Raw genomic sequence first — 18226 nt, 5'->3', positions numbered from 1 at the left:
ATCATGTATTATTTCATACCTACATTGTTATACAGGTCACAGAGAATGGCCTCATTGTTTCCACGAATGGTGAGAATTACTACGGAATTCCAAGTCTGCGCAATCCGGGGAGGTTAGAAGATGAGTTGAGGAAACAGACGGACATCTGTGCATTATTTTCCCCATTCTGGGCAAACAATCGCTTCAGTGGACTACTACCAGGAATGGCACCAAAGGTAGTAATCTGGTTGTACATGTATTTCATACATTCACAGAAGGAAAACATTATGTTTTTGTTCAGTTTCTTCTTCTTCTTCTCCAAACACAACGTCAATGACCTGGACAAGATGTCTGTCACCATAGTATATGGTGCTGTAACAGACAACCTGTGGTGTTGGATTACATTACACTGTATGTTGCAAGTTACAGGACAGAGTTGGAGGGGCTGGTCACCATATACAATATGAATGTGCTTGAGTAAGAATAAACAGAGTACAAAATGTAGTTGGCCGGGCTAGACTATGTGAAGGTATATTATGTGCTATGCAAAATGTTACCTTTCTAGTTAGAATTTGGTTTAGGGTCTTGGTCAACTTGATTTAAATCTTGGGTGGCTAAAAAAGAAGAATCATACATGTAGGTTGCTTCATGTGTGGGCTTTGAGAAATTAATTCTTTTTTTTTTAAATGTGTTTCTACGGGAGCAAAATCTTTAGATTTTTATGCCACACCAGAGATAAAGAGATAAATTATGTGCTCTATTGTTACCAATACATGCTGCTTTCTCATATGTACATGTATGTTACAGGTTTGGTACAATACATACACTGCTGAAAATGAAACTGTGACAGCGTTAGTAAACTCTGCCATACGAAGGAACAACTCCACGACTGGGAATTTCTCGGCTGCTTTCGTCTTTATTGCAACGTGGCAAAGAATGGTCCCTGCATGGGCAGCTGCCGCTACTGAGGTAACAAAGCCTTTCACAATCTGAAACAGCTTTTAAAAACTTCATTGTGACAATTTCATGACTGTAACTAACATGTGTTTTCTAACTGTGCAAAGGAACAAACGATAAAAGGTGGGCAACAAAAATGACAATCATGATTTAAGAAACCTGGTTTACATACAACTGTTACAGCTACTTGTATGTGTGCTGCCTTTCAATAGTTTATTTTACACTGTACCTACTTTTATACCTTCTTTAGATCTATGCACCAGTGATTAAGAGAGAAACCACAACCACATAATATCTCAAATTTCCTGTGTCCAAACTCTGGCTGTAACTGCCATTGCAAAGATAGACGCTGCCCACTGCCACAAAACCAGACCTAGCTATATGTATAGACTAGTGTTGTACCATCATCTTTCGAGATTGAAGGATGCCTACGTATACTATAACAATTGACATCGTTCTGTGTATCATGTCAAACACTATATGTTTTGTACTTACATGTACTGTTACCCTTTCACACTCTACACAGGAGAACACATTTCAAGCAGTTGTGGCTACTGACTACTACCACACCTATATCATGTACCGGTACAGAGACAGATACATGACATGGATCCCAGTCTTGCCTCTCCTTGTCTATTACCGCGATGGCTACCCCGCGAGGATAGGCTATATGGTCAGGACAGCAAGCAGTTCTTACGCTATAGAGGACCCCAACTCGGCTTGGTGGAGCTTCAGTAACAACGACGTCAATGCGTATCGTATGAGCCAGAAAGTCAGTCCGACAACTGGAAAACGGGGACAGATTTTCTACCAGGTGGACAACAATGGAGATGACTACATCAATCCCAAGCTTGCGTGTGACAACTGGGCAAGGGTTAGTATACAGAACAGTTATTTTTCCATCACTGAGATAGCCTGATGTCCAGTCTTATCTTGTAGATGATTCCAGCCGCCCAGTGCAACTAAGCTCCCTGGTAGATTTTGCATGACGTTGTCTTGGGCTGATTCTAAACTCTTGTCATCCAAAACCTTCGAGGCCTAGTTGAACTGGGCAGCTGCGATCATCTACATGCCCAAAGAAAACCATCTCAAACCACGATAAGACAGGACATTAGACCAGACTATCATTGAGTTCTTCAATACCAAGTCTGCTACATGTATATTATTAGTATGATTGTTAAATTGTAATGTGTATTAGTTGAGTAGCCAGCAACATGATTCCAGGAAGCTCAAAATTCTATGTTGCATTATCATATGAGTATTATAATAATGGTTGATTTTGTATTTGATATCACCATTCCTTTGAAAACCGTTGATTAAGGTATTGGTACTTTTGTTATCATTTAATTGCAAATCAAAAGATGGTCTTTTTCATTTCTTGTTTAGGATGAGCCGGATGTATCCGAGTATGCCTCTAACCTGATCGGAACATGTCCGAGGTATTTCAGACAAGCGCAGGCTGAGGCTGGCCGCTGGGTTTTAACAAGCGCCAACTGCTTTTCCAAGGCCTTTGCCTTATCCACAGGTTGGTTGATTTACATGTACTTGACTGACAGTATATAGTTAACTTGTCTTCCATAAAACATCTTTGTAAGGGTTTGTCAAGTCAAGTTTTATTAGCCAAGGGATTTGTGGGCCTGGTTAGACTGAATTGCGCCCTATAACCTACACATTATCCGGTACATATCAAAAGTCAACTTCATATTTACATGTATAAGTAATAAGAGCAAACACAAAAGCAGTGACATACTTATGCATCCTAAGACAACTTGAGAATCTGTCAGCAATTTAACATTTTTAGTGTCAATATCTGCTGGGTATTTACATGTATTATTTTCAATTATTTTGTGGCCTCCTTTTAAGGGAGGCATTATTTTAAAGTGCCTGTTTAGTGCCCTGTATGTCTGTACTAATATTGTCTTACAATGTATGAAGTTATTTTGTATGACAATGTACATTACCTGCAATCCTTTGTGTTCTCTGGTCAGGTGGTAACTACGAGTGTTGCTATGACAACCGTGGAGCCCTGATCGACTCTGTCAGCAGATATGGGTCGGGAGCTGGGTTCCTGCATAGATACAGGAAGGTATGTACATGTATGATCAATCTTACTACCTGGAATCTAAATGCTACATAGAATTTAATGGCTAACAACGTACAGGACTGAAAATTTCCCAATGAGCCACTGGCAGCACAGTGTACATGACATACAAAATGTATATCATCCTCTACAATTAGCTTGAATGTGCAGTGAAATCCATAGTCATTCTGTCATGCTTTATTAAAATTTGAATCAAAATGATACAAATGTACATGTAACAAAAATTTGATCTGTGCTTCAACACTTGACTTTTCTCTAACAAATCCATTGGTTATCACAGTGACTGTTGAAACCAGTGGTTAAAAGTTGTAACATATCACACTTACATGTACAATGTACTTTGTATAATGGTGATGGCACATTGATAGTCAAGAATAATGTATTTTGCCTTCTAGGATATGAACACTAATAGCAGCTACTACAAAAATGACTACTTGCCTCAAAACTGGTGCTGTGAGATGTCTGGAGATGACGAGTTCTGCGCTAAATTCAGGAGGAAGAGACCAATAGCGTCATCAAGCAACTATCGCCAAACTGTCCAGGGTAAGATTAGATTGTACTGTAGAGAGATTATCATGTCATAATGACAACTTACATTGACTTCATACCTTCAAAAGATAACTTTTAAATTTCTGTATCAGCATTTTAACAATTGTTATCATTGGGCATTCAGTTGACAGAATACATGTACATTAGAGCAAGTGGCAAAACATGTACAAATGAATCAAAGCTCAACTGTACATGTAAATTGGTGGAATCCAGAGTTGTAAAATCTTAGCTTTGTTCCAACACAAATGAAACACCATGAATTTTCAGCCAAAATGCACACCTTGTCAAGCTACAATGTAACCATACATGTACAATGTATGTCCTGGGGTAAGTCAAAGAAGCAGTGTACAAAATAATTTTTTGAACCAGGTTGCCCAGTGGGTAACCTATTAGGCAAAAATTAGGTTGCCCATCAGAATTTTTGGTTGCCCCACCTACAGAGTATAAGTTACTACTTTCCTCAAATTAAGAAATGTTACATACATAAGCCTTTGATAATATTTCTAACAGCCTTCAGTTAACTGATACTAGTAATAGCCATTAAGACCTAAAATTAAAAGGCATCTTCCGGATACAGTGGTGGAAGCCAAGTGGGCATGATTTTTTTTTTGGGGGGGGGGCATTGTTAAAATTCAGGTAGTACACTTGGGTACCTAGGTTCCAAAGTAGGTTGCCCCAAGTAAAATTTAGTTGCCCGGGGCAACTGGGCAACCAGGTATTTTGCACGCTGACAGAAGTGAATCAGACATCTGATGAAGGTTGGCAAGATTGACTGAAAATTCATGGTGTGACTGTTTAGTTTGTGTTGGAACAAAAAAAAAAAACTTGCATCTTTGAACCTTTCAGCTTCTGGCCTTGGTGATCCTCACATCACCACCCTTGATGGAGCCTCCTTCTCATTGAACGCCTATGGTGAGTTTCTTCTGCTGAGGAACACCAGCGACTCTCCGTACAGTTTTGAGCTCCAGGCACGGACCAAACGGCCAGTCATCAACGGTGTTGAAGTCAGAGGCACAGTCTACAGGTGAGGAAACACTTTTGGTTAATGGAGAGAGTATAACATTCAACTGTGAAAGTCAATTGTGTAGCTACAAGCGCATTAGACATAGTAACAATATTACCACTCACATTCGTGATATCTTGGAAGTTCATCTGTGTTGGTAGAAGTGATTATGAAGCAAGTTTAAACTGTAATTTCCAACACGAGAAATTGGACATTCCTTGAGAAAGAGTAGAGTAAATGTTGTACACTCCAAAATTTTGGTATGTCCATTTTTTTGTTTAAATCACTGGTACAGTTTAAACTTGCTTTATGTAAAATTTTAAGAAGGCCTTAGTTGGCATGGCAACTTTTTTTAAGAAAAACAGTTTTTGTGAACATCAGTGCATAAACCTGGCAGTTTCATTACTTTTTTTCTCAAGTCATGTTACATATATAGATCTTTATCAAAATATTTTCACCTGTTTCCAGTGGCATTGCTTTCAAACAACCATCAGAATCGGTGGAAGTACATCTCAGTACCAGCAGCCCTGGGTTCTATGTTGTCATCAATGGTGTGGAGCTGCAGAAGGAAGAAATCATTGCAGGGAAGACTTTCAGTGATGGAAGAGTCTTTGCCAAAAATGGTGAGGGGCATATCTCTTCAGAATCTATACACTCAATTTCCTTCATATTTGTGCTATTAACATCCCATACAATTTTAGGGTGGCAAAAAATAAAACAAAAAATACTCTGGATGATAAATCAGTCTGATATTGAAATTTACTGCCATTTCTTAGCACAGTCTCCTCATCATTTCATACTTTAGCGTTTGAAATAGCCCCAAAATAGGATATGTGAGGCATCTCATAATTTTTTGGGTACTACGGTACCCAAAAATAGCTCAAACCAGCCTACGATACAAAACAAGCATTACCAACCATTTTCTGTAAGTGACATCACATTTTGCTTCACAGAAATGTATGGTATGGGATAAGTTTGATTCAACTTACTACTGTAACATCAAAAGAGCCCTACAGAGCCCATGTGAGTCCCTACCTCATGACACTCATTTGCCTAGAAGGAAATGGGGTGCTCTGAATAGAGCTAGATGTGGAGTAGGTAGGACTAGAGTCAATTTGCTAACATGGGGACGGGTGAGCTCAGCTGACTGCCCATGTGGACACCCTACCCAAAGCATGCAACACATCCTACAGGACTGCGAATTAGGACCATCCGTCACCAAACGAGACCTGTACGATGCAAACCAGGAAGCCCTGGACTGGCTAGAGCAGTGGGCCGACAAGATATGATGATGATGATCAAAAGAAAATTGACTTTGAAAATCCAGCTTTAACCCCCTGAAATTCCATTAGATGAGAGCCATGATGATTCTTTGTGATGTCATAGCTGAGAAACTGTCTTTCCCTTCCAGACAATGCAGGAAATCTGACGGGCATTCTTGTGTCCTTCCCGTCTGGAATCTCCATCTCCGTGACGAGGGGTCTGGACCTGCTGTCCTACGTGGTGGGCATGCCTGCAGAGATGTCTGGGAAGCTGCAAGGCATTCTGGGAAATCTAAACGGCAACTCTTCAGATGACTTCGTCTTGCCAGACGGATCTCTGTACCCAACATCAAACCCAACGAAGCCTCAAGATTCGGAAATTTTCCCCTTTGGTCAAGCTTGTAAGTACAGCAAAACATGGTACACGTATACCATAACTAACCATTTCTGTGGCATCTCCATTGTCATAACAATCCAGTTGTTGCAGTGCTTGGTGTCTGCATATTCAATGTTGAAAAATGTCACATAGGCTATCAGTACAAAATCAGTAGTTGCAGGGAGACAAATGCCATTAGGCATTACAATCGTGGCTTTAGAATGATGCTTTGCCATATATAATCATTGGATTTAGAATGATACTATGCCTTTCATAAGGCTGTGTTAAAATGATGCTATGCCTAACACAGCCTTATCAATGGCTAAGCATCATTCTAAAGCCATCGTTTGATAACCTTGAACCTTGTACAGGGACATCAGAGATGTCAACACAGGATTCTTAAGTTTGATAAAATTTCAAGTGAACAACACCTTTGGTTTAACTTTTAACTTCACAGATCAATGCCTATGATCAATAACAGAATATATTCACCATTGCTATTTTTCTAGGGTCATTGAGGAATGTCAGTTCTCTTCAAGGAGTTGACGTGTCTACCGTGACACTTTTCACACGGTATCCATCTGGGTCGTCTGCCGCTTCATATGGAGACGACAGTTTTGTGCCCAAGTTCTTTACCAGAGACCTGGATGTCCTCTTTGATGGGAACACCAACTTAAAAAACCAGGCCATCGCCGCTTGTGGTGGAGAGAACAACACGCAGTGTCTTCATGACATTGCTGTTACTGGCCTTATTGAAGTAGGCCTTGCAACGTCACAGGGCTTGTTGGCATTTCAGCAGGCAACCGCTGTCTTGGGTAAGTAAAAATTAAAGCATTTCCTTACATACACATGTACCCAGTTTCACCATTACTACTGATATGTACAGATGTAGATGCCACTTCAATTTGATTTGTTTGTTCTCTGATTTTTCAGAAAAAAATATGAAGTGACAGGAAAAAATATCATTTATGATAGTCCCAAAACTATTAGAAACCATTGCATTGATAGATGGAAAAACTGTAACAACTCTGAAGAGAAGTGAGTTCCTTCAACTGTTGGGGCCAAAATATGCATTTGGGAGTTGATTCAGAGCCTAAAATTTCTTTTTTTTTCAAATCAGAAAAAAAATGAAGAGGGCAAATCTGTGAACCAACAAATCAAATTGGTGTGGCTTATGCAGTGCTTCCTTCTATTTATAAATGATGCAATGAAACTACTTTTTTTTCTGCAGCAAATAATCCACCAAATGTGACTGCGCCAAGTGAAGTACGAGTTAAGGTGGGTGAGACTTTCACAGCCACCCTGCAAGCGACAGACGAGCAGCCTGTGGTGAACTTCACCCTTGGCGGCTCTGGGACGTTGACACAGTCTGTAGGCTTGGAAGCCAACTTTGTCTGGACTCCAACCAGTACAAACAAGACAACTATCAGCTGGACAGCTACTGATATTCTCAATGCTGCAACAACGGTTTCCCCAGACATCACAGTAAGTCAACAGAGCAGCTGACATTTCTAGTATATTTATGTTAAGTTATTATCAAATTAAACTTTACCTAAGGATTAAACATTGTTTTTGCTACATTTCTTCTTCTTCTCCAAACAAAAAAGGTCAATGATCTGGACCAGACAACTGTCCCCACTGTAACTGAGAATGTATCTTACACCCTGTGGTGTTGGATTACAATTATGTAGCAAGTTGCAGGGCAGAGTTGGAGGGGCTGGTCACCATACATTGTACATATGATGAATGTGTTTGAGTAAAAAAAGAGCAGTAGTTTGTTAGGCTAGACCATGTGAAGCTAAACATGCATTAGCTTTGCAAATGTTTCAGTCTTCTTTACAGCAACAACTACTATACTAAGAAAAGAACTGACATGAAAAAAATGACGTGTGTCACTTTTAGGTATGTGGTTGCGTCAATCTTGGAACATGTAACTACAACAACGTTGGATCCCGGACCGAGGGATTTGGTGTTGCGACCTGTGTATGCCCCAGTGGATGGGGAGGGCCATTCTGTGAACAAGACATTGATGGCTGCAGCGGCAACCCTTGTTTTCAAGGTACAAGTGCCTTTCAGCCTCATACAGTGTATCAGTCACTTTCAAGGTTTTGTAATTATCTGAGTGTGACAGTTGTAAAAAGTTGTATAGGATTATAGCATGTTAATTAGACTGAAAAGACACAAACTGTCTCTGAATGATACATGTATGTCCTAACAGTATGTGATGAAAAAGGTTGTCAGTGGCACCCAAATGGTCAAATAATGAGACTAAGGGATAGATGAAATGATTGAGATGTTCTATAATAAAACAGTTTTTGCATAAAGTCAATATAGCTACATCTGGGGCCTTGGATATAAACTAATCATCAGACAAGTAACTAGGCATTTCAATGTTATTGAAAGTATTTTTGTTAGGTATTCATTCTCACTACGTTCCTCTATTCCTGTCCTAGGTGTGACGTGTAAAGACCAGCCAGCTCCCCTCCTGGCTAACCAGACTGGGTATGAGTGTGGACCATGTCCAACAGACATGATAGGGAACGGAGAGGTGTGCGAGGGTAAGGTCAACTGACAATAGTTATCCTCCTTCAAATATTTCTCAACAAATGCTACTGCAGTTCCAGAACAAGCGGCTAGGGGGCCCAAACTCATGTCCCTTCCTCCCTAGCCTAGTACCATCCAAAATTTGTGACCCTAGCTTGTCCAGATCATGAGATGTCAAAACCGGGAGTTCAGCTGCACAACAACACAGCATAGTCTTGACCACTTTAACTGTAAACATCTGAACAATATATTTTTGTACATGTACACATGGCCATGGTCACATTTCAATTGTACACGTACACATCTTGCTAACACCAGTAGTTCAAATACCATTTTCATCATGAAGAAAACTGAATCTTGTTGTCCTGCTTTTACATGTCCTTGTGCAAATGTAGATTTCAACGAATGCCTGTTGGATGTCAACCACACCAAAGCACACCAGTGTGTGAATGCAGACTGTATCAACACGGCTGGTTCGTACTTTTGCGACTGTCTGCCGGGGTACCACAAAAGCGGCGACTCCCACGTGTGTGTGGACATCAACGAATGTCGGCAGCCGACACAGAACGAGTGTGACGACAACCACGGCTACTGTAACAACACAGATGGAGCGTACGTTTGTGGTTGTAACCCTGGCTATGAGCTTCAAAGTGATGGAAAAACATGTGCAGGTAAGTGGTATCATTGGACAGAATCAAATTATAATGTTTTAAATTGTTGCTTTTTTGTATGATGCACACATGTACATCAAACATGTTTTTATAAAGAATGCTTCAAGTAAAAGTGAAAAGTTAAAGTGATCTCGAACCAGTTTACATGTAGCTCATTGAAGAGCTCCACTGGTCGTGACAGAGAAGACAGACGCTATGTACAGTATTTACAGGTTCATTGTACCGGGGAAACTCCCCTAGCTCTTTTCAACAAGCACAATGAACAGTGGACCACGGCTTAACGCCCCGTCCTAAGGACTGCGACCCTAAAAAGTAGGGTGCATGTCGGGTGAGCGACATCAGCTGGGATTCGAACTCCCAACCTCTTAGTCCAGAGGCAGGATCGCTAACCACTGGACTACGCACGCTACTTAGTTGTAATTCATTTCAAGAGCTTAGTAAGCATGAGGACAGTTACATGTAAGCCGATACATGAACTTATGCATCTCTTTTATCTTAATATGTATATGTCATGTACCTTTGATAGGTTGGGCAAGCTGTAACTGACATTACATGTACCTGCATTACAGATATCAATGAATGTCTGGTGAACAATGGAGGCTGTGATCGACTGTGTATAAACACAGATGGGGAACACGAATGCGAGTGTGGAGCAGCCTATTATCTTCATTCTGATGGAAGGACTTGTCTAGGTACAGTCTAGTTCTTCAGTTCCCTTTACTTTTCCTGCAGTCAAAATACTGTAAATTTGTGGTAGCAAAATTTCGCGGTCTGAGAAAAATGGGCATGTTCGCAGAACTATATGTTTGCAGTGGCAGCAGTTGCAGCAAAAACAAAATTGGCGAATTATTTGTTTGTGGTAATGATAGATTTGCAGATGTGAAAACCGTGAATTTGAAGTACCCCATTGGCACTCCTCATTTTTGAAAGATCATTTTGCATTGTTGTTCTGTTGTTCTTATTGCAAACATTATGTCTCTCCTTGAAACAGAGCTTGATGAATGCAGGGCTGGAAGCAAGTGTGAACATATCTGTGTTGATCACGTGGGCTACTACGAGTGTCAGTGTCATCCCCATTTTAACCTCGACATGAATGCCAGGACGTGTACTCGTGAGTACAATCTTTCTACATTCATCCCCCTTTTGAATACAGCTCCAGATTCCTTTTGTGCTTCAACTACTGCTGCAATAGTACCACCATTATGATGACTTCTAAGACAAAATAAAACGCTCACTCGGTGGTTCTATTCGGTGGTAATAGCAACTGACAAGGCTTTATCACACCATATACACTGGGGGGGGGGGTCATTAACCCTTAATTATGGTACACATACATACTGCTTTCTCTGCTTAGCACTCAGCATTTGGAATGAGTATATGACACCACTATCAAATGGACCATCCCCTGCTGTAGTGATTGCACAAATGTGTGGCCCAAGGGCTACAGAAACAGGAATGAACTAAACTTTTCCAATGAGATACTAGACAGACACAAGCAAATCTCACATTACGCCAAAAAGCAGTTACTCAAGATGAAGCTAGTGGATACTAGCTGAAATGTCTGACCGTTTCCAAAATCATATCCAGTCGCTTGAGTAACTGCTTTTTGGCGTATCGTATTACCTGGATGTCTAACATTCATCGACATATTTCACATTGTGTTACTTCTGTTTTTTTTCTCCTACAGCCTTCTATAACTGTTCAGCCAATAACAGTTGTCATGCACAGCCCATTGGTGGATGTGCGGCCAACTCTACAGGAGCTGAGTTTTGTGTCTGTGACCTTGGTTACGAACTACAGGCAAACAACTCTTGTCAAGGTATGAGAGTTTAAAAACAATTAACAGTTCCCTCCTGAATATTCTGAATGCCTTCTTCCGATATAGACCATCTTCTGAAAAATTGGCAATAACTGGCATGTTGGGAGAAAGTTGTGTTAAGTGCCTTTCCCAAGGGCACAACGTAGGGGCATGTAGGTGGAATCAAACCCAGGACCCATATGAAATTAATACATAAATATAAAATTTTGTATTTAGAAATAAGTTGTTGACTCAGTGGTATACTTCACTCACTTGTAGTTGTTGAGGTCTCCTCATCGATCTGAGTAGCCGAATTTGTGTAAACCTTCCTTTGACTACATAGTTTTTTTTACAAGCATTCTTACCAGTAGTGTATACTGGCCAATAACAATATCAGCAAGATACAACAAACAAAAGTACAGTCTTTTCAATCACATATGGTCAAAAGAAGTTGTAACAACAACGTTTTTCTCTCCAGATGTTGATGAATGTGCTGAAGGGACTCACATGTGTGATGAGAATGCGAAGGAATGCCGCAACACCCCCGGCAGTTACGAGTGCATCTGTAAGGACGGGTTTCGGCGGACGTCACAGCGCGGTGGGCGGAGGTGCGACAACATTGACGAGTGTCTAGTGAACAACGGGAACTGCAGTCAGATATGTGAGGACACACAGGGGTCATTCTACTGCAGGTGCCAGATGGGCTACTACCTGGACACCGATGGATGCACTTGTATAAGTAAGACCCACATCCTGTAGATATTGATTTTGTACAGCTTCTATAATACAAGACTGCTCAGAACCAATAGCCAGAGACTAATAAGAAGTCCTGATGAGAATACGATGCATCCTCAAAAAATCCTCAAAAAAGTCATTTTCTGTCTAAACCCGTTTCTATTCTGGCCATTATTATCTGTCAGACTGATCTTTCAAAACTTGATATAAAGAATCTTTGATGCATTATAAATACTGTTGCTAGTTGCCTATCATACAATTTATGTATTTGTGTATATATGACATGTACATGTATACATTTGTACATGTCATATAATGTTATTCTACTCATTCATTCAAGTACAGTGGAGGCATCCTCACTAGATAGCTTTAGACAATGTTTAGGTTTAGATGTTCAAGGACTAAGAATATTTAAGTCATTCAGTGTAATATAGCCAGCTGCCGCCATGCTGTGTGCCTTGGAATCTCATGTGTTACACCAGCTGGTGTGTTCATTCATTCGTATACATCAGTATGTCTTTGCTGTGGTTCATTCCCCTTAAAAATCCATGCAATTAGTGTCAAAAGATATCTAATGTTCTGATGATGATGACGATAATCAATGTTTTATCTCACCATCTTTCCTGCCATCCTCCTGACGAGTGTACCGTTCTTGCTCCAGATATCGATGAGTGTGCGTCCAACACGACCAACGACTGCAGCTCCAACGCCGTCTGCAGGGACGATCTTGGCGGCTTCCACTGTGACTGTAAACAGGGTTACGAAGGAGATGGATCACTGTGTGGAGGTTTGTCAACATCACAAACTTACAGTGTAATAAACAAGCTGCTAGGGTGACGAAACCTACGCCACTTATTCCTGACAGGAAAAGCTATCTGTCACCAAAAAGTCAAGACCATAGCATGTTCAGGACAAAAAAAAAGCAAAAGTTTTGCTGCAGTACCAAGGTCAGCCACCAGGAGGCCCATATTTGACCTTGACCTTCGTCTTCCTAAGACCTACCAGCATACCAAATATCATCACAATCCATAAAGTGCCTTTGAAATAAATAAATAAAAATTCAGTAACTGTTGTGAAGTGAAGGCATTCAGCACCAAGGACAGAGACCTCATGTCAATGGAAAGCTTGCAATATGTTTGTTATTTCATGTTCCTTCTTTACAGCGTTATTTTCTACCTATTGTAAGTTTTTTGTGTAATGTAGACACATGATTTTCCGCACATGTGACATCAGTCAAATTTTGTCGGAAGTCCCAATCTCAGTTGAGAGAAGGTTGGTATGCCCTGATGTATATACTAGTAGCCCCCTTCACTCCTCTCACAAAAAGAGTTACGTTCAGTGTGCCAGAATACCAACTTCTGACAAACTTTGACCCATTGCTGACATCACACGAAAGGAAAAATTATGTGTCTACAGCACTTCATGTATAAGTACATGTATGATGCCTCTGGAGGTAGAGATGACTTTTCCACTTATTTGCTGATATTACACTGTACAATGTATTTGATTGTAACTGAGTTGTTGCTTTTCAGATATAAATGAGTGCCTGCAGGCTGGTGATACAGGACAAGGAGGATGCAAAGTCGGCTGTCGGAATTTCGTGGGCGGTTTTGAGTGCATCTGTGGCCCTGGATTTGTCTTGGCAGATGACAACTGTACTTGCATAGGTACGACTGAGTCATTACAATTCTCCTCTCATTCAAATTGAATAATGAACAAGAACATAGCCTGAATGAGTAATCTACATGTAAAGCATGTTACTGTCATGATGTTTGTACAAGCAAGGCCACACCAATTTAATTTGTTGGTTCTTGGATTTTTTCAGAGAAACAAGGGCACAAAAAATGAAAACAGGCATAGGCATCCTATTATAGCCCCAAATGCTTCGATTGGAGCCATGAAGTCAACACAAAAAGCTGGGATAAAATTTAAACAATGAATTTTAAACTTTTAACCAATTCACTGCATTATAAGATTGAAAAACTGTAACAACTAGAAAGAAAAGGACTTTCCTCAACTGTTGGGAGCAAAACATGAGCATTTTTAGTTGATTCGGAACCAGAATCTTTTTTTTGTAAATCAGAAAAAAATGAAGAGGCAAATCCGAGAAACAACAAATTAAATTGGTGTGGCCCAGACATGCATATTCCATTAGCCTGAGTTACATGTACATGTATGGATGTAGCAGTCATACATGAAAAACATTTACTTTTGAATTCTTCTTCATCTTACCTTTTGTACATTTTATTTGGTTTTATTTGTATTAATAGGATGTTTCTCTGACATTTCAGCATGGAACGCGTGTGACAGTTCCCCCTGTGATCACACCTGCACCAACCTTGTCGACTCTTACAACTGCTCCTGTAGAGACGGCTTCACTCTCCACGCAGATGGACGTACCTGTGTTGAAATAGGTAACTTTTTATTTCCCAAAATAATTTCATCTGAATGGTTAAACATAGGACATTAGGGTGTGTAGAACATTCATCAATCAGTGACTCAAAACAATGTTTTGAAAGGTAGAAACACATACCCCCAAATTTTGCATGTCTTCTGTACATCTTCATCTCAACATTTCTTTTGGCTTGATACTAAGTCATCAATGTAAAATTCAATAGTTTAAGTCATTGCAAGTTGTTAAAATACGTTTTATTTATCATACTTCTTCTTGACAGAGTGCAATGACGGTTGTCACGAGCATGCAGAGTACGTCTTCAATGGCACACACAACTTCTGCCGCTGCAAAACTGGCTGGAGTGGAGATGGCACTACCACATGTGAAATAGGTAAGCATCTCTGTTTATTTTACATGAACAGTAAACATGGTAACACACTAATTTAGTACAGTACATACAAGCAGTGTAAACCAGACTGAAAGGTTTGAACTATGCACACACTGGGAAGGACTCATACTCTGAATCTTGAGAGGAAATAGGTGTTAAGTGTCTTTCCCAAACACATAACAGTGGGGCCTGACAGGGATCGGAACCCAGAACCTTCCAGATTCTGAGTTAAAACCTTAACCACGAGACCATCTTGGACTACCTTGATATTACATACCTACATGTACTAGTACGACTATTGTCAGCAGTCCATTGTTACCTGCAACGCTTTCTGGTCTATTGTCAGAGAAATGACAACAATCTTCTGTTTTGTTTCAGACTCCGGTGGATTTGGCCTGGAGTTGTCCTTCGGAGATCTTGTTTTCACCTCAGACTTGACGGACTGCAGAACTGATGGGTACAAGAATACCAGGAGGCAGATAGAGTTAGCGGTCAGTGGGGAATATTTCTTCTTTCACAACAGGATGGTCATATGTTAATCAGGATAAAAACATTTTTTCTTCTCATTTTTATGTTGGAGGCAAAGAAACAAAACTGATAATGATTGGCCATTCTATAAGGAACAGAATTCGACTTTTCCATCACATATTCAATAGTGATTTCAGAGCTTTTTTTTTCTAAGTCAATTTTCTGGACATTCTTTTTAATATACACGTACAAAAAATGTAGTAATGTGATGTCGCTGATGGAAAATGGTTGCTGTTTTGTATAGTAGATTGGTCCTAGCTATCTATTTGGGGCTATTTCAAACACTTTTAGTATGAAAATGATGATGAAAATGTGCTAAGAAAGGCAGTAAATGTCAATATTAGACATACTGACAGACAGATTTCCTCATCCAGAATATTGTTTGTTTTGCCACCCTGGAATTGCATTGGATGGCTTAAAACAGTAAGTTTAAACGTATCATTAAAAAAAAACTTACATTCTCTTTTCTGCAGCTGACCATGTTCTTTGAGACCCACTTCAACCAGACCATCCGCTCCGCATTTTCTTCGGTGTCCATCTCGGAGCTCAGGAATGGAAGTGTCATTGCCAGTATCCTGCTGGCCACTGACCCCTCTGCTGCTCTCACCAATGCTGACATCACCCAGGCATTCGAAAACGGGGCAAGGAACACCTCTATTGACCTACTGGGCCTGAATGTGTCCCAGGTTACATACGAAGGTACGAGACAGCAGTGTAATGCATTACTGTCAATTACATGTACATGACATTGTAATTCTATTTCTAACCAGATCTTAATGCTGACTGTAAGGATTTTTTTCCTTTAAGTTACATGTACATGTACATTGGTTTCCCATGTCTACGACATATTAGGTACCATCCATGATGTGTAAGCCTATAATACAAAATTGCCTCCATTTGTTGGTACTGTACCTACATGTATGTAATACCATGGATAATCACTGAAAGTTTTTTTTTTTCATTTTAGCTTTCTGCTACAAAGGGTACTGTCAGAATGGAGGGTCCTGTTCCATCAAGAACAAAGCAAAGTCATGCAGGTATTGTTTCAGCTTATGCCTTTCTTACAAAATCTGCCAATATGACGCTGTTCAGTTAAAGAATTTAGGCTGGGGAGATTGTGGGTTTTGAACAAGGAATTTTGACTGCAAATCTGCCAAAACTTCCAATTGAAGAGTACATCATTGGCTAAAAGACTTTTCTAAGTTCTGAATTTCTCATCAGACTTTTTATTCTTCACCAAATTCAGACTGTAAGACATGCATGCAACAACGTGCAAGGTTGTTTAATGTCCCTTTTCACCTAGCCTGTTAACTCAAAACTGATTACTGTTTTACAGCTGTCCATTGCAGTACACTGGAGCTAGATGCCAGATCAATATTGTATCAGGTATGCCACCCATATTCATTTAAAATGTTTCAAATTCGAACATATCACCATCACAGATTTCAGTCTTCATTTTCTAAAATTAACTTGAGAAAGGTACAGGCCATTTACAGTGTATGAAGATATGAAATAAGCATCTAGCAAGTCTTGATATAAGCAAGTCTTGGATACAAATCAACAGGGACACTGTGCAGTGTATGATCACAGTAGTTGACAGTACATTTCTTTTTCATTCCAGTCGTCTCCGGGACAACTGCTGGCTTCTTTGCAGTCTTTTTGGTTTTGGGCATCTTCATAATCATCTTCAGGAATCAGACCCTGGAGGAAAAGGCTAAGAAGTACAAGTAAGGACCATCATGCATCTGAAAGGAATTACCATAGAACCCAATGCCTTTCAATTTTTCAGAAATACATGTACTGAGACAAAATGAACTGTTCATATTTCTGTGCTGCATAATTTTTTTTTCACTTTCCATTCTCTAACTTACCAAAAGGGAAAGAATGACTCAGAACAGAAAATGATAATTCTGGTAGATTTTTTTATAACCAAATATGGTAGCCTGGCAATGTCCATGGTAGTAGTAAACACTTGGTGTCCGGTGACCTGATAACCAATTGCTTACATTGTAATTTTAACATTGTAACATGTAATTTTAAGCAGAGCTACATGTATAAATACTGGTACATGGATCAAGGCAGAAAATAGTGTTGAAGCTCTTGTAATTGAAATAGCAGCACATGTACATGTACCTGCTTCTATGATACTTAAAATGTTTCCTTCTATAGGCCGACATTTTCCAAGCCTAGTCATCATTGGCTGTCCCATCCGTCGGACGTGGACAAGGCAGACTCCCAGGAGAACCTGTACGACATCCAGGTCACCAGGTTCCTTCCCGGCGTGCGCAACAGACGCAAGTCCTCCAGACACAACAGTGTCAGGAGCATGTCTTCTTCTGTAGCCGGAGCCATCAGGGATAAGGAGATATATGAGGAGATCTTTATGTCGAGTGTACGGGTAAGAAAAGTTGCAACTACTTACCTCTACCATTTTCAATTAAGAGTAAACTAAAATTATGCATAAGGTTTCAGGGGATATGCATAATTATGCATAAGGCTCCAAGAGTTAAGCAAAATTATGCATAAGGTTACAAGGGTTATAATAATTATGCATAAGGTTAAAAGGGTCATGCATGATCATGCATAAGGTTCCAAGGGTTAAGCAAAATTATGCATACTAGTACGGTTACAAGGGTTATGCATAATTATGCATAAGGTTACAAGGGTAAGACATAATTATGCATAAGGTTTCCATTTGCTATGCATAATGTTGGCTTATGAACAATTATGCATAAGTGTAGGAAGCATTTTATGTATAACTCTTTTATCATTATGCATAATTATGTATAACTTTTCAAAGCCCTATTTCGTGATTAATGGCTGCTAACGTTACATATCTGACATAAGTTTGACTTATGATTATTTTGCAATAACAGCCCAACTGGATGTAAGGTTGCTGAGATGAGGGGGGTCAGCCCCTAGTTAAATTTGAAGTCCCAA

At 39.9% G+C, this 18226-nt stretch overlaps 1 protein-coding gene across 1 annotated transcript; it reads left to right on the top strand.

Moving 5' to 3' along the window:
- The first annotated feature begins 1466 nt into the window (after positions 1 to 1466).
- Positions 1467 to 18177, top strand: LOC109464525 (mucin-like protein). The gene is made up of 27 exons (XM_019761532.1): positions 1467 to 1810; positions 2323 to 2461; positions 2925 to 3022; positions 3433 to 3580; positions 4433 to 4610; positions 5058 to 5212; positions 6001 to 6252; positions 6737 to 7042; positions 7459 to 7712; positions 8130 to 8286; positions 8681 to 8785; positions 9167 to 9442; positions 10012 to 10134; positions 10434 to 10553; positions 11130 to 11261; positions 11719 to 11979; positions 12637 to 12762; positions 13508 to 13642; positions 14267 to 14389; positions 14651 to 14761; positions 15137 to 15249; positions 15760 to 15985; positions 16254 to 16323; positions 16623 to 16672; positions 16908 to 17013; positions 17456 to 17684; positions 18163 to 18177. The coding sequence occupies exons 1-27, from the start codon at positions 1514 to 1516 to the stop codon at positions 18175 to 18177; spliced, it is 4305 nt and encodes a 1434-aa protein (XP_019617091.1). The 5' UTR covers positions 1467 to 1513.
- Positions 18178 to 18226: the final 49 nt, after the last annotated feature.

Source organism: Branchiostoma belcheri, unplaced genomic scaffold (genome assembly GCF_001625305.1).
Source record: "Branchiostoma belcheri isolate BF01 breed outbred unplaced genomic scaffold, Haploidv18h27 scaffold14, whole genome shotgun sequence".
Taxonomy (NCBI): Eukaryota; Metazoa; Chordata; class Leptocardii; order Amphioxiformes; family Branchiostomatidae; genus Branchiostoma; species Branchiostoma belcheri.
The sequence above is the reverse complement of the archived record's forward strand: the minus strand, read 5'-3'. Positions and strand labels throughout refer to the sequence as shown.

Excerpts from the sequence above, each read along its gene's own strand:
- LOC109464525 (XM_019761532.1), top strand. The coding sequence starts at position 1,514 with ATGTACCGGTACAGAGACAGATACATGACATGGATCCCAGTCTTGCCT. Across the intron at positions 8,287-8,680 it reads CGGCAACCCTTGTTTTCAAG|GTGTGACGTGTAAAGACCAG; the intron begins GTACAAGTGCCT and ends TTCCTGTCCTAG. Across the intron at positions 9,443-10,011 it reads TGATGGAAAAACATGTGCAG|ATATCAATGAATGTCTGGTG; the intron begins GTAAGTGGTATC and ends CCTGCATTACAG.